Below are 15367 nucleotides of genomic sequence, written 5' to 3'. Positions count from 1 at the left end.
AACTGATACAGCAAGAATACCCTACTGTATAAACTGGTAAATCATTGGGAAGTTGATTATCTGACACTGCAACTTCCCTTGAAAAAAGGTTTCAGATGAATGCAGTTTTCTGAAAAAAAAAAAAAAACAGGTTAATGATCTTGAGATGTTTGTGTTCTTCATGTTAAATTTCGTTTTATATCTTTTTGATTAAACTAAAAACTGCAATAAGAGAAAAATTAATTTAAGAATTATTATTGTTACTGTGGGGGGGTGCGGTGGCGCAGTGGGTTGGACCACAGTCCTGCTCTCCGGTGGGTCTGGGGTTCGAGTCCCGCTTGGGGTGCCTTGCGACGGACTGGCGTCCCGTCCTCGGTGTGTCCCCTCCCCCTCCGGCCCTACGCCCTGTGTTGCCGGGTAGGCTCCGGGTCCCCGCGACCCCCTATGGGACAAGCGGTTCTGAGAATGTGTGTGTGTGTGTGTATTGTTACTGTTGTTGTTAATAATAGTAATAATGCATTTATTTATTATTGTTGTTGTTAATAGAATTCTTCTTCTTCTTCTTCTTCTTCTTCTTATTATTATTATTATTATTTACAACTGCAGCAACAGTGTCTCACAGCAACGTAACAGAGTATTAAAATTAATTCAAGAAACCAATAATATTATATGCCACATTAAACACACAAAAATGTATGGAATACATCGAATACATGTTGTTTGAACTAGGAGTGTGTTCTGAACGTAATACAGGGCAGGAACAGGAATTTTTTTTGCAGTTAAACTATTAAGCGATGAGTCACTTTGGCAAACTGGGGGGTCACCCCCCCCCCCCCCCCCCATTTATGACGTCATCAGACATGGGCTTTATCTCCATCTCTCATACATGCGAAGTTGACAGATTTATGAAGGTTTAAAGGCCGCGCATCCGCGCTCACTCAGGTGTGTGTCAATTTGCGGAAAGAGTGTGTGTGCGTGCGTGTGCGTGTGTGTGTGTGTGTGTGTGTGTGTGTGTGTGTGTGTATATGCGGCGCTCTGTCGTCTTGAGCACTGTGCTGCCATGCTGCTGCCGGGCCGCCTCTGGCTGTGCTGCGCCCTCTCCCTCGCACCCTGGGCCGGCTCTCCGCTCGGCGTCTCCACCCAGGTGATGCGGCACACGGACGCCGACCCCGTGGTCACGTCGCAGGCGCTCAGGAAGCTCCACGAGATGCTGCAGATCGGAGAGCCGGAGCAGAACGCGCCCCCGCACAGAAAGCCACCCCAGTTCATGATGGACCTGTACAACGCGGTGGCGGATCGCAACGGGGTCACCAAGGAGCGCAAGTTCCTGGAAGGAAACGTGGTGCGGAGTTTCGAGGACAGAGCGGCGGGTACGTAAACCTGGACAAACCTAACTGTCCCGCACATTATTATTATAATTATTATTATTATTATTTTTAATACTGTCACCTATCCAGCAGTACGGTCCACTCGGAACGTCCACTTCTTCAACCTGTCCTCGTTCGGAAAGAACGAGAAGATGATAAAAGCGGAATTCCGCATGTTCAGATCCCGACACAAGTTCTTCTTGTCCAGGAAATCGCACAGAGGACACTTGTACAAAGTAAGTAACGCAGGTGAGGTGTGTCACGGCTCTTCTTCTTCCTCGTTTCGCATAGAAGTGCAGCTTCAGGTCATTCATTAATCCTATTATTCATTGTTTATTAATAGTAATAATTTCATTTATTTCTCTATTATTATTATTTATTATGAAGTAGCAGCACTGTGTCGCAGCAACATAACAATATTAAAAGAAGGTTATTATCCACTATGGCTTTTACAGTGTTGCCTGTACCTAACCTTCAGTTCCAAGGTGTTATTGATTTTTCTTTTTCCTGTTATTTCTCTTTCCATTTCAGATCAGTATTTACGAGCTGCTGGATAACAAGGTTAATCCATGGAGAGGCAGCTTGGTAACTTCTCGGTTCTTGTCTTTGTACACCCAGGGGTGGCATGTGTTTGATGTTACTAACACGGTAAGACTCTAGTAACTTGGTTTTTGCAGAAAATAAAAGGATCAGCGGAAAATCAGTCACAATGGTTGTGAGACTGGCCATAAATGTAGTTCTTTATTGGTCTTCATTGAGAAAGTGGGTGTGCAGGTGATTGACACCATTCAGCACTAATTTACTTTCTCTGCATCATTTACATTTATCTGTTGCTTTTCTCCAAAAGGTACTTACAGTGTCAGAGTTACAATTACTCACCCATTTGTACAGCTGGGTGTACTTTTATGAGAGCAATTTAGGGTTGAGTACCTTGCTCAAGGGTACTACAGTAGGAGATGGGAATTGAACCTGCACTCTTTGAATCCAAAGGCAGCAGCTACACTGCTGGCTGTGTCTACATTTACATTGATTTATGTAGCAGATACTTTTCTCCAAAGCAACTTCCAATGAACACTATGTAGTGTTATCAGCCCACACACCTTATTCACCATGGTGACTTACACTGCTAGATACACTACTTACAATGGGTCACTCATCCATACATCAGTGGAACACACTCTCCCTGGCACTCACACACTATGAGGGAAAGCCAAACAGAATGTCTTCAGACTTTGGGAGGAAACCAGAGCAGCCAGAGGAAACCCACACAGACAGGGGGAGACCATGCAGATCCCACACAGACTGAGCAACGATCAAACCCATATCCTCTCGCACCACCAAGGCACTGTGAGACAGCAGCACTACTCACTGTGCCACCATACCACCCTACATTTGCATTGCATCACTTGCAAGACATGTTCCAGGTGATGACTAAAAAATATTTGAACATTTGTTTCCTTTTTTTTTTCTTCATCCCTCCCACAGGTCTCTAAGTGGATTCAGAACAGTGATGAGAATAAAGGCTTCCTGGTGGTCATCACCTTGCCTTCAGAAAATTTTCTGGATTATGACACTCCAGCTGTGGATCTAAAGCTTGAAGAGAAAAACTCTTACTTGGTTATTTTCTCGGAGGAGGGCAGAAGAACGTCAAAAACAGACCAGTTGCCATTTCATGGTTATCATTTTTTCCTATGTATTGGTAACAGAAACCATGTTCACCTGCATGTGTTTTCCATACATCTATCATTTGCATTCAGCTTCAGTAGATAGGTAATCATATCAAAATATAACGACTGGGTGAAATTAAGCATTGTTTAAGGCAGGACCAGTAATTATTGTAACTAAGGTTTTGCTTGTCACCAGGACTGTGTATTGGATAAACACATTGTGAAAATGGATGAATGGGTGGGTTTCCTCGTGTAAGATGTTAAAAGTACTTACAGGTGAGTTTAGTGTCAGTATCTCAGATCGGGGCGAATGGAATCTGGTATGAAGGTACCTAGAAAAAATGTAGAAAAAGCTTCCAAAACTCCACCCTACAAGGAGAGGTCAAGCCTAATGTTTTACACCTGTCTTCTTAGGACAGAGAAGACGTTCCGCAGCGGAGGCAGCTGGAGAGGTGAACTCAGTGGTGTCAAGGGGGAGAACCAAGAGCCGCAACACTCGAGCCGCACCGTGGTATTCCAGAGGTCGCTCTGTGACCTGTCGACAGCACCCTCTCTACGTGGATTTCGACAAGATTGGTTGGTCAGGGTGGATCATCTCCCCTCGGGGTTATGATGCATATTACTGCAGCGGGACCTGCCCATTCCCACTCGGGGAGGGGTTTGGGGCTACAAACCATGCCACCGTTCAGTCTATTGTGAATGCGCTGAAGCTGACGACAGGTGTGGAAACCCCGTGCTGTGTGCCGGACAAGCTGCACTCCATCAGTCTGTTGTACTTCGATGACGATGAAAACGTAGTCCTCAAGCAATATGAAAACATGGTGGCTGTCAGCTGTGCTTGCCATTAGCCAAGACACCCCATTGTGGACCAATGTAAATATGTGTACAATTATTATTATCAGCTTAAGAAATGTCTCACAGAAATGTCTCCTGTCAATTCAGATGGACATTGTACTGCTTTGTTGAATAAAAACTGTTGGAAGTCAGACCTTCTTTTGACGTGTAGTGCCATTAAAGCTCAAAATTAGGCCCTTGCACGATTTCAAAATCAATTATTGTTACCGAATCAGTTATTATTATTCCTTGTGATTACAGTGAAATTGCATTCATCTCAAATGTACAACTATTTTCGTTAATGTAACTGCAAATTATTGAAGGTATTCAAACACTGAAATGCAGTCTCTAAGTCGCTAAGTATTTGGAAATAATTTATTAATTACTAAGAAAATGAAATATTGCCCAATGATTAGCGCATGTGACTTGAACTGCAGACTCTAGTCAGGCTTCTTGTAATCATTTATGTTCCATGGGGTTCTCTGCAGTAGGGGGTGTGGTGGCGCAGAGGGTTTGGCATGTGCCTGCTATTCGGGTGGATCTGGGGCTTGAGTCCCACTTGGGGTGCCTTGTGATGGACTGGTGTCCCGCCCAGGGTGTGTCCTCTCCCCCTCCAGCCTTGCACTCTGTGCTGCCAGGTTAGGCTCTGGTTCACTGTGAACCTGCTCAGGATAAGTGCTTTCAGACTGAGTGTGTGTGTGTGTGTGTGTGTGTGTGTGTGTGTGTGTGTGTGTGTGGGTGGGTGGGGGGGGTTCTCTGGATTCATGGGTAAATGCTTTAACAGCTGAAATGTAATCAACAAGTCATAAACTAGGATAGCGTTAGCCCATGTCCATCAGCATACTGTAATAAACTCAAAAAATACCAAAAGTTATATTTCAATCTCACTTCTTTGCTAATCACCTTCTTAAATTCATTAGGGCATATAATATATAAAGTCACAATTTTGCAGGAGTAATAAATTGCATTTAAACATCTTTAAACAAAACAATTGTTGTGACAATTTAAAAACTGTTGCATATTAAGCATCTTTGCAGACCTGCTTGTACAAAATAAGTATGGTCTTCTATTAAAATAAGCCCAGATTATATCCAGACAGCAAAAACTTTGCAGTTATGTACCTAATTTTCTTATCGGGTTTTGAAGAGTTTCATATAATTAAAACATGCTAACTTTTTTTTGGTGGGACCTCTCCCTGCATTCCAAACAAACCTAAAAACCTGACTTTCTAATTTCTGCTCTAATATGGAAATTTATGCTATTTGATGGGATCCCAAGGATATAAGTACATACAGTAATACTGTATGTGTCTCTAATTGGTTGCTCTAGAGGGAGCCAATGTTCCAAATTTTTTTTTTTGTTTCAATAGCAGTTACAGCTGTTCTTTGGAAGTGTTAAGCAAGAAAGTGTAGAGCAGCACCAGTCAGCAAGACAAGTTTGAACCTTTACTGTAACTGCTTGTTGTTATTCACACCCATATTTTTCTAAAAAGGTCGCAGAAATTAAATAATGCCAAAATGTCTTATTTATGGTCTGAAATTTGTTTTTTATTGGAATGGTTTACACAATTAATTTAGCACAAAACATTTAAATAAATAGCCCTGCTTTATGTAGGTGTTAATTAAAAACATAATTCTGTTAAAAAAGTTAAACACCCTTAATTGTAACAAGCTTTACATACACTAAAGGAAAATGCATTTTTTTATCTCCTTAACAAAACACTGAAGTTTCAACTTTAATAGCAGTCTGTGTTATAACATCTCCATTTATAAACAAGATTTAATGATAGCAATACTCTCTCCACTTATGTGAATATATATATATATAAACCTATCATAAACGCTATCATATCCATTTCAGTGTGTTTCACTATGCCTGCAAAATATTGTAAAAAACAGTGCATTTCTAAAACAATTGGTTGAATTCAGCTGCTTTCTACTGAACAGTTATCCGGCTCACCCAGTGACACAACGTCCATGTACTCAGAGCCGATGCTGTCCTTTTCTTCACTGTATGAGCACTTCTCAGATGCAGGGACATGTGTTATGTTCAGATCAATATCATTCTCAGCATCTTTGCAGTCTACCCACTTACTGGGGTCCTGCCTCAAGGTGCCGCTATCTTCCTGCTTTTCAAGAGTGTCTGGGAAAAGCACCGGTCCCAGAGCCTTGGCGGTTGGCCCCTGCTGCGGCAATGACGAGACCGGTATGGGCACGAATCCGTGACAGAGCATGTAAGGAGCTGCTGCCGCCTCTGCTACGGTCGACGAGGCCTCCTTAGGCGATTGCACGGGAAGCTGTACGTAAGTCCCCAGTTCCGGGTCAAAGAAAGTCTTTGTTTTCACTTGGACAGGCATGTCGACCACAAAGTACTGACCTGAATCTGGGTCTTGCAAGAGTTTCCTTTGAGTTATCGCATACGATGGCACGCTGATGTCCGCAGCAGGAGGTGGAATAATCTGGGGCTCTGCACTGGGAATGGGTGCCGGCTCTGGAGCCGGTGCAGTTTGTTGGGCAACCAGGGATTTGCTGGGTGGTGACGCTGTGTTCTGAGCCGCATGGCTGGGATTAAGATCAGACCGGCTACTTTCCTGTGCTTTGCTTTGGGCTTCTTCCTTCCTCATTCTTCTGCTGGTGAGCTTCTGAGCACGCCGTAGTGCTTTCTCTGTCTTGGGCGGAACTGCTGGCGGTTTGATCAGCGACTGGGAGTCATTGGCGCTACAGGCTGATCCTGACCGCTCACTGGGTTCTTTGGAAAATGCAGTGTCCTCTGCTGGTGCAGCACTAATGGCCGCCTCTTCTGTGCCTGACCCACTCAAGGCACAACTCTCCATGTCCTCCAACTGACCGCTTGCAAATGAACGGCTTTCGTCTTCCTCCGGAATGGAAGTGTGCTGGATGTGGCTCCTTCGACGTCCCCTCAATGTACCAGGTGTGTACATTCCATTAGACCGTGTATCTGGGCTGGTGCTGCGAGGAACAGAAGCTCCTGTGGTGCCTTTGGTGAGACCTCGCTCGTCCTCACCTCTCTCGGACCCGCTCAGACTCTCCCTCGGAGATCCCAGGCTAAAGTCCTCTGGAAACGAATGATGAAACGTTAGCTTCACAGTCTTTGTGATGGGAGAATTTCGGAAAGTGTTGTCTTTCACTTTAAATAAGGTGAGCTTCCCCACTGGGGACAAGGGAGTGCTGGATTGCAGGGACTGCGACTGGACTTTTGCGCAGTCAATCAAGCAACGCACCCAGCCACCTTCATCCATCTCACTAGGAGACCGCTCACTTCCTTCAGTCCAGGAAGCACTCCCATCTGTTTGCGGTGAAGTCACCAGCCTGTCTTTATCCTCCCGCTCACTTTCTTGGTTAATGTTAGAGTAACACTGCAACTCCATCTTTTCCAGTTCTTTCCTGTCTTTACCCGAGGCATTCTTAGTCTCTTTAGGAAGTAAATTTTGCCCTGGTAATTGAAAATTCTCACACTGATGTGAATTCTCTTGAGGTATGGAAGGCCCCATGACTTTAGTTGTGTGCTCATCAACTGTATTGTCTATCTGCAGAGGCAATGTGACACCTGAAAGCCTATTTTGGCCCTTATGGTCATTTCCCTCCTGTATTTGCTCATCATTCTCTTGTACCTTCTTGTCTGTCTCCTTCACTACATGATCATGGTGATGATAATCATCATCATCAGCAGCAGCAGGAACAGCAGCAGCAGCACGTCCATCAGCTGCAGAAACCTCAGTTGTGGTGTGAACTTTCTCTTCGGCTACATATTTTTTAATACTGACCCCATCTCTCTCTTGAACAGCTAATTTCTCCCATTCTGCATTTCCTTTGGATGCGTTTTCTTTCCAAGTACTACCTACTTTTTCTTTCATAGTCACCAGATCACATTCATCCAGTTCACTCTCTCTAACTGTCAGACTGCCGTCTTGTGGAATTTTCCCTAGATATTCATCTCTTAGGAGCTCTTTCTGTTTTGTTGGAAATTTTTCATGTCTGACTGCTTCTAATATACCTGTAGAGGGTATAGAGTTTCTCGACAGTTCTTTCCCCTTTGGAGCAAGCTTCTGGCATTTATCATGGATATTCTCTTTCATATATGATAGCACTTTCTGCTTAACGCTTCCTCTCGCCATCATTACCCTGTCAACATTATTGCTTTTTTTCTCATGCTCTTTGCCTTCAACAGCACACTTATCCTTTCCAGTAAGATATTTTCCATTTATAGGATTGACACCACCTTTGTCCTGAACCTTACCAGCAGGTCTTATTGTGGTTTCAAGTGCTGCCTGATTGACATGATTTCTTTCCGTTGATGCAAGTACATTTTGTTTGATAAGACCATTTATTCTAGCATCATCACTTTCACCACATTTGTCTTTTGGTGTTCGAACAAGAACTTGTTCAGTCAGGTCTGCATCATGAATTCTGCTTTGTTCATTCTGCGTACATTTCTGCTCATTAGTGCCATATCCTTTTGTTGCAAATACTTCTCTTTCTATTCCAAGTAAATGGCTAGCCTCTTTAGCTGAAAATGTGCCAAGTTTAGCATGTTTAACTTCCTCATTCTCCAGCTCTCCACCTCTGTCAAGCATGCACCCGTTCGATAATGGTCCATGCTTTCCAGTATACCTCTGTCCGTTTGCTGAGGCTACATCGCTTCTAGGAAGTCTTTCTTCTGTTTTTCTAGGTACATCCCCTTCCGCTTCATGTTGCACATCCAAATGGGCCAGTTCATCACACGCAGCTTGTTTGTTCACCCTCTGTGAGACCACACCCCTTTTGGCTTTTTGGTACTCCTGAACTGATGTTGTAATTTTAATATTTTCTCCTTTAGCTGTAGGCTCTGGGGTACTTGCCTCTTCAACCTCATCATCCTGCATTGCATACCTTTCATTCTTAATATACTGATTTTGCCTTGCTGAAAATACGTGTTCAGCTCCGACTTCCTTTCTAGTCTCTTTGCCATTATTTAATTCTTTTTTTACTTTCTCCATGTCTTCACTAGCTTCTACTTTACTTTTTGGTTCCTGGTCTCCGGTTCTCACAAATCCATTGTCTTCTTCTTGTTCTGCTAATGAAAGCAAGCAAATGTCTTTGGGTTCTGATGAAATGACCTCTCGGTCTCCCGCTGTTTTAATGTTGTCCTCATCTCTCATAGCATGTACCCCTCTGTTGATAATCATTCCATGTCTGTTTACATGCAAGCCCTGTTTTGATTGTCTCACTTCTTCACCAGAATGTTCTGGTCCTTTGACAGAGATTATTCCATTCATAAGGGGTCCCTTTCTTCCTACATGTGCTTTTTTGTGTTTTGCAACAGCAAAGTGTTGAGGGGCAATGAATTTTAGAGGGACATTTTCAGTTTGTTTCCCTGATTGCCTGGCTGTTCGGGGTGGGTCAAATGCCAAGTAACCCACCCTTAGTTTGGATGGCTCGTTTGATGTTGGAAGTGATCTGGCATTCAGAACCTCAGCAAGATGTGCTCGGCCTGCATCTTCCTGCATCCCACCAGGGAAGCTTCTGCAACCGGCAGCTTCTTTTACACTTCGGGGTGAGGTTAATGTCAAATAGTCATCTGATATACGGGTGTCAGCGAGTTTTTTACGATCACCAGTGCGCTCACTCTTTGGTTCCAGAGCATGACTGCTAACAGATTTGACGTGTCCTGCTTTTGGATGTGCAGCTGCGCTGACCACAGCAATTGAAGCCTCTGAAATAGCCAGAACGTTTTTGGGACCGGTGGTTTCCTGCACAGGCAGCAGTCTACGGGGATCTTTTGGATTCAGGCCTTTAAATTTTTGAGGGCTGTACGTACTTTTCACCCGTTTCCGGTTGTCTTTGATGTTAAAAAGCAAACTGGAGGCAATAGCTTTATAGCTGTCAGTGAGTTTGACCTCAGGGGTGGGTCTAATCTCTGACTCAGGCAGTTCTGGGAGCATGAGTTCAGATGGAGAAAGCATCTCTTTTGGTTTTCCAGAACTTTCCACTTTCTGTCCCACATAGATGATGGGTGTCAGTAGCTGAGAGATGCTGAACGGAGTAATGTTCCCTGATGTCGACTCATCTGCTGTTGTAGGGTCCTGACTTGTGGTGGCCAATGCCTCTTCACCGGTCCTTGACTGCGGATGGCTGGGGGGGACTGTGCTTGAATGAGTGGTGATGGGAGCTTTTCTCACATGGCTTCTGTTCCTTCTCCACGGGGGACAGGGTGCTCCCGCTTCTGATCCACTTCCCTTCTCAACAGTCAAAGCTATGTCCAGGTCATTAGGGGAAAGGTTTTGCTCTACAAGCCCTATAGCATTAGGTGGGTCTTTTGGAGAAGTGCAGCTATTTTCACTTATTAAAGTTTTGTTTAGCTCTTTCGAAGAAAGAACCTGCTTTTCAAGTTCAACAATTTTCTGTTGCTCTTCTGGAGAAGAGCATGGCTTTTCTGCATCTAAGGCTTTGTGTAGATTTTTAGGAAAAGTTAGTGCAGGAAGGGAAACGTTGTCAGTGGATTTTCTGTGTTTCTTGCTGTCCCCAGTCTGGGTCAATCTGGTTGCTGCAGTTAACTCCTTGTAGAGAGGAGAGTCGTACCATTCTGGGAAGTCGTTTGCTGATGACAGGTTAGACATGTTCTGTTGTTCAAACGGGAATCTGCAACATTCCCTCCATGCCTGGAATGGGCTGAATTCACTGTGGAGGAAGAAGTTATTGGAGTTCAGCTTCTTATGCTTGCTGGGCTTGCGACTTTTATTTTTTGAGGATTTTGAAGAAGGAAATGTCAAATCTTTGTTTGTTTTCTGGGCTTTAGAGGTACCAGATCTCCCTTTAGTTGATGAATTTCCCATTTTGAAGTTCTGAGGATCTGGTACTGTGGAGAATTCAGACAACTCTCTTTGGATGCTTAAGAGGGCAGTCTTGTCCCATGAGTCAAAGTTTGCATCAGTTTGTTTACGACCAGTGACACTTTCACTCATGTCACGATCTGCAATAAGACCTCCTTTGATGTCATTCCTCATTGTAGTGAAAGCTTTAACCAGAGAGGAAACTTTGGACTTGCCCCTGTTCTGCAACCAGCCAGATTCAATAGCACCATTGTTCAGATGATGGACATGGTCATTCCAGCTGATGTGCTCCTGCTTGGCAGTGTTCACAAATGAATGACTGAACGTTACTCCACCCACCTCCTTGCTCTGGGTATCCTCTGTGAAAGCTTGCTTGCGTCCACTGGGGGAGGAGATGACCTCAGAGTCGCTGTAGATGGGCTCCTCGTCAATGCACAGACTCTTGAAGGCACGGTCGGTGAGGCTGCTGACTTCTCGGTCCGTCTCATCCATGAGACTACCAACGCTAGACGTGTCCTTGAAGCCCTCTGTGTATTTGTAGGACCCACGCTTATTCCCTCTGTTGACCCCATGACGCTTGTTAAGGCAGCTCATTTTGAGCACTTTTCCCTTGCGTGGGACCAGCTGTTCCAGTCTGTCTCCACGATGCATTCCTCTATGCTGTCTTGACTTCAGCTAAATCACCTTCCAAAAGGTGACATGATCTCATTTCTTTCCTGGAAGGGAAGCAAAGGCAAAAAACATGTCAATAATATTAACAAAGGTGAAATGGCAAAGTATATTTATGAGTGCACTTTGTGCAAAATTTAAATGATTTTATTAAATATATCTTAAGAAAGTTTGTTAAGTGAAAACCTTTGAAAATAATATGAATCTTGCTAAAGAGAGGTTAAGCAGACCCTCCAATGACTAACAAGTGGTCAATTCTGCTGCTTATCACAAAATGCTTCATGTCAGACACTATCTAATTTTAGGTTAGAGCAGCAGTCTTCCTGTCAAACATGACAAACATGGAAGAATCACAGGGTGCTTGTAAGGGCCCGAGCATGATTGACCCTTGCACCTCAGATGTAACCCCACTTTCCACAGTCTGACATGCCCTCGGAAAAGACCTCTGTCTTCTGACAACCTGCTCCTGACCCTTAAATCGTACAGGAGTGAGGAAACTTGTGTGTTTACCCCACCCTGTGCTAACTGGAAGGATGTAATCAAGATTCTGCCCGAAGACCTTAGAAACCAGTTTTGAACTTGATCACTTCTTGCACGCTGATCACAAGTGCCGTTTGCAACAATGGTGGACATGTACAGCGAACGGGCACTATGAAAGAAATTAGTCTCCTAAAAGCAAGCCAAGTCATCCACGCCAAGTCCTTCACCCCAATATATGGTGATATATTCCAGCGGTGAACATAATTTTTTTAAAAAACATCGTGCACAAATGAACTACCATGGTACTACAAATATGGAAGCACAAACATAAATCCCTTTATGCTGTGAAGATCACCTGTCAGTAAGAAAGTACAGCTGTCATATGTTTAGTGGCTGTAAATGCAATGTTTCCCCTGTTTATTTGTTTGTGACTGGCAGTAACTGGCTGCCATCCAGTCTTCAGGTCAGTTGTCGAAATGCTACACCAACTTACGAAAGAAATATCTTCTGCAGAAACTGGTTACGTTACGAAATCCGTCTGTTTTCTGACGCCTGGATATTTTTAGAAAGCTTTTTATTTCCTTGTTTCTCTGATTTAGTGTTGGACGAAAAAACTCCAAATGACACGTAAAAATTACAGTGGAAAATATGGACAGGTTTTGTTCTGTCGAGGAGTGACCCGTGACATTTAGATGAGAACTTATCAATACAGTAAGTGACCAAACCAAGTGTTAAGACAGAAAAAAATTCGGACAAAGTACAGCAGCCTTTTGCAAGGCTCTCTTACTTTCGAGAATGCAGGCGAAATATAGCATCGCGTGCAGTTAATTTTATCTCAGTGCCAAAATCTCTTTGCTGAAGCCAAGAATAGAAGAGAAAGCAGTTTGATAGCTTATGAAAACTTTGCCACCAATCACCAAGAAAGTGCTCTACCCTCTCTCACATTTCTAAAGCATGACAATTTATAAAATCCTTAATTTTCTTCAGGGAAATATTTACAATACAATGCAGTATGACAGTTTCTTTCTAGGTATTTTATTTTGCGCAGAACAATTCTTGCAAAAACCCAAATACTGAAGTACGTGCGTTTTCTCACCATGTTGTGCTGATACAGGCAAATATCCCTAATAAAAGAAAAGGGCATAAATAAAAAATGTGCTCAGTCTTCAAGAAAACTTGGCAACCTTTAAGAAAATTTCCAATGCTCATAATAATTCGACACCCGTCTCGGTTTAGGCAATTTCCCTGCATCTGCCTTCGTGCCAGGTTTATTTATACCAGGTTAAGATGAATAGTACAGTAGCCATCATTCTCACAATCTCCCTGACAGTAAATGTTTTGTTGAGGAAGGTGACTGACACCTGTCTCTATCAATATAATAGTCAAATGAGTTAATGCCAGAATTAGACAGATACTGAAAATTCAACAGCAACGTAGAGGAATTCCCAGGAGCATTTAGGCAAGGCCTGAAATGATGGTTACAGCCACCAGTTTGGTAATAAAAAAACATATTCTGAATCCCACTTTCCTTGTTTTGATCCATCCATTGAGAACTCTTGTACAGAAGAGCATGCAAATATTTTTATTGTTCAATTTGTAAACCTTCCGTTCACAGTAGAGATAAAAAAAAAAAAAAAAAAAAATCAGCACCGTAAAGTTAACAGCATTCTAATGAATTTTTGTATATATCGCTTACCTTTTTATGGCGTATTCCATTCTGTGTAGGAACCCTTTTCAAGGAATTAGTCAGCAATGAGCTCCTGTCTCTGTCAACCAAGCAAGAGAAGAGCTGAGAGGACATTTGAAAGTTGGATTTGTTCTGTTAGTTAAAATTGGGACAACAGCCGATAATGTGGAAACGAAAGGTGAAGAGAAGCGGTCAGACCTTTCCAGCTTGATGAGAAAAAAGGCAGGGAAATGTTGGAGGAATGGTAGACACGGAGATGCGGAGACACAGAGCACGCCGATGCCTCACGCTTAGTACCCAGCGAACGGTGGATGAAACTAAGATGATACTCATGGGATATTTTTAACCAACCCGGGCAGAATGGCCATGTTACCTTCTTAGCACCGACACAGACTATAAGGACAATCCAGAAGCGCACAGGCGACCAAAGGAAACATCCTTTGCCTCTGACAGGCTGCCGATGGTGGTCTGCTGGGTCCTGCATTTGAGCCCATGACTCATTTGTGTTTTGGAGAACAGGTGCCCACGCTTAAAAATAACCCATTGCATCACCCACCCAAGTGTCACCCACTCATTTTAGCAGAGGACTTCAACTATGCTAATTAATGTCATCTGAATACCATCATTTATTATGATGGAATGGCTAATAATAATTCATGCTCACTGTCGAACATGCCAGTTGTAAGCGTTTTCAGACCAAAACAGAAGTGGGGTGATGGTGCGTTTTGATCTGATTTATTTCTTCTTTTTATGTTTTCAGCTGAGCCTGAATAAACTGCGAAACTTTTTTATAGGCGACTATGAGAATTTCGTCACCCAGGAGGTGCAAATTCAAGACAGAACTCAAAGTGACACCTTGGCACTACCGTGTTCTGCCTCATTCCGAAAGGTGCAGAAATAAATATGAGCTGTTTCCAAGTTTCATGGTGTGCATAAGAATGGTTCACTGGCAGAATATTTATGAACATGAACTTCGAATCATATTGTTGACCTTGCTTTAACTAGTGAGCATTTTTCACACAGGGCCCAAGTGCACTTATAATGTAGTGCTATTTCTGTCCCCTTGTATTTCATGTTGTAATGGCCTGTCCGTCTCCACTGGTCACATCATCCATATCTCAGCCACATGGTCACATGACAGACCCCCTGGGACGAATCCAGCAGGCCCAGGTCGCACGTATCAGGGAAATAAACATTTAAGCACTTTTTTTTCTACAGGAAAGTGAAAAAAATCATAGGAAAAATGTTTAGTAAATTTTAAAAAGAAAATGTTATAAAGAATTTTTTTTAAATATTAAATCTATGTAGGGTGAATGAATTTCTTTAGTCACAATACACACATTTTTTTGTTTTTTTTTTTTTTTAATTTCAGCTGAAGTATTCTTTTACAATGCATGAGTTTTTGTCAACAAAAGTCTGGAAACTATTTTCAGAGAACCCAATAAAAAATATACTTTCTCTTAATAAATTCAACAGGCACTTCTGCAAAACTTCCATATTACTTTAAAATTAATCTGTTAGCTTTAGATGTATATTAGTGCATCAGCACTTAGGACAATTGAAAGCTGGTAACAAATTTGAGTGTATTTTTATTTTATCATCTGAATGCACTTACCTTTGAGGAAGAGCCTCATAATGTTCGGAGAGGGCCTTCGAAGTGGCCTGATGGTGGTACAGTATTTCCAAAAGGCTTTCATGTCAAGCAGGAACCACATCACCTTATTCTGCAGGATGACAGTGCTATAATAGGACATAGGTCCAGCAGGCACCTTCTCAAGAGGCTCTGGCTGTCGTGGAGTCGAGCCTGTTGCTAATGATGGACACCCACACATGGGCTGGAAAGCAACGGAGGGGG

At 43.0% G+C, this 15367-nt stretch overlaps 2 protein-coding genes across 6 annotated transcripts; one reads left to right on the top strand and one right to left on the bottom strand.

Moving 5' to 3' along the window:
- The first annotated feature begins 972 nt into the window (after window positions 1-972).
- LOC108918880 (bone morphogenetic protein 2) lies at window positions 973-3955 on the top strand. Of its 2 annotated transcripts, none has more exons than XM_018726487.1 (5): window positions 973-1349; window positions 1440-1582; window positions 1878-1994; window positions 2832-3021; window positions 3428-3955. In XM_018726487.1, exons 1-5 carry the CDS (start codon window positions 1040-1042, stop codon window positions 3859-3861), a joined length of 1194 nt encoding a protein of 397 aa, XP_018582003.1. In that variant the 5' UTR covers window positions 973-1039; the 3' UTR covers window positions 3862-3955. The 2 variants fall into 2 exon arrangements, with proteins under 2 accessions (XP_018582003.1, XP_018582002.1); XM_018726486.1 differs by having other exon boundaries at window positions 1437-1582.
- Window positions 3956-5384: 1429 nt separating this feature from the next.
- LOC108918820 (uncharacterized) lies at window positions 5385-15256 on the bottom strand. Of its 4 annotated transcripts, XM_018726398.2 has the most exons (4): window positions 15128-15256; window positions 13711-14724; window positions 13522-13591; window positions 5385-11392 (listed from the first exon to the last, which is right to left on the bottom strand). In XM_018726398.2, the coding sequence occupies exon 4, from the start codon at window positions 11325-11327 to the stop codon at window positions 5772-5774; it is 5556 nt and encodes a 1851-aa protein (XP_018581914.2). In that variant the 5' UTR covers window positions 11328-11392; window positions 13522-13591; window positions 13711-14724; window positions 15128-15256; the 3' UTR covers window positions 5385-5771. The 4 variants fall into 4 exon arrangements, with proteins under 4 accessions (XP_018581914.2, XP_018581912.2, XP_018581915.2 ...); XM_018726396.2 differs by having other exon boundaries at window positions 13522-14724; XM_018726399.2 differs by lacking the exon at window positions 13711-14724.
- Window positions 15257-15367: the final 111 nt, after the last annotated feature.

This window comes from Scleropages formosus, chromosome 24, assembly GCF_900964775.1.
Source record: "Scleropages formosus chromosome 24, fSclFor1.1, whole genome shotgun sequence".
In the NCBI taxonomy this organism is placed as follows: domain Eukaryota; kingdom Metazoa; phylum Chordata; class Actinopteri; order Osteoglossiformes; family Osteoglossidae; genus Scleropages; species Scleropages formosus.
The sequence above is the reverse complement of the archived record's forward strand: the minus strand, read 5'-3'. Positions and strand labels throughout refer to the sequence as shown.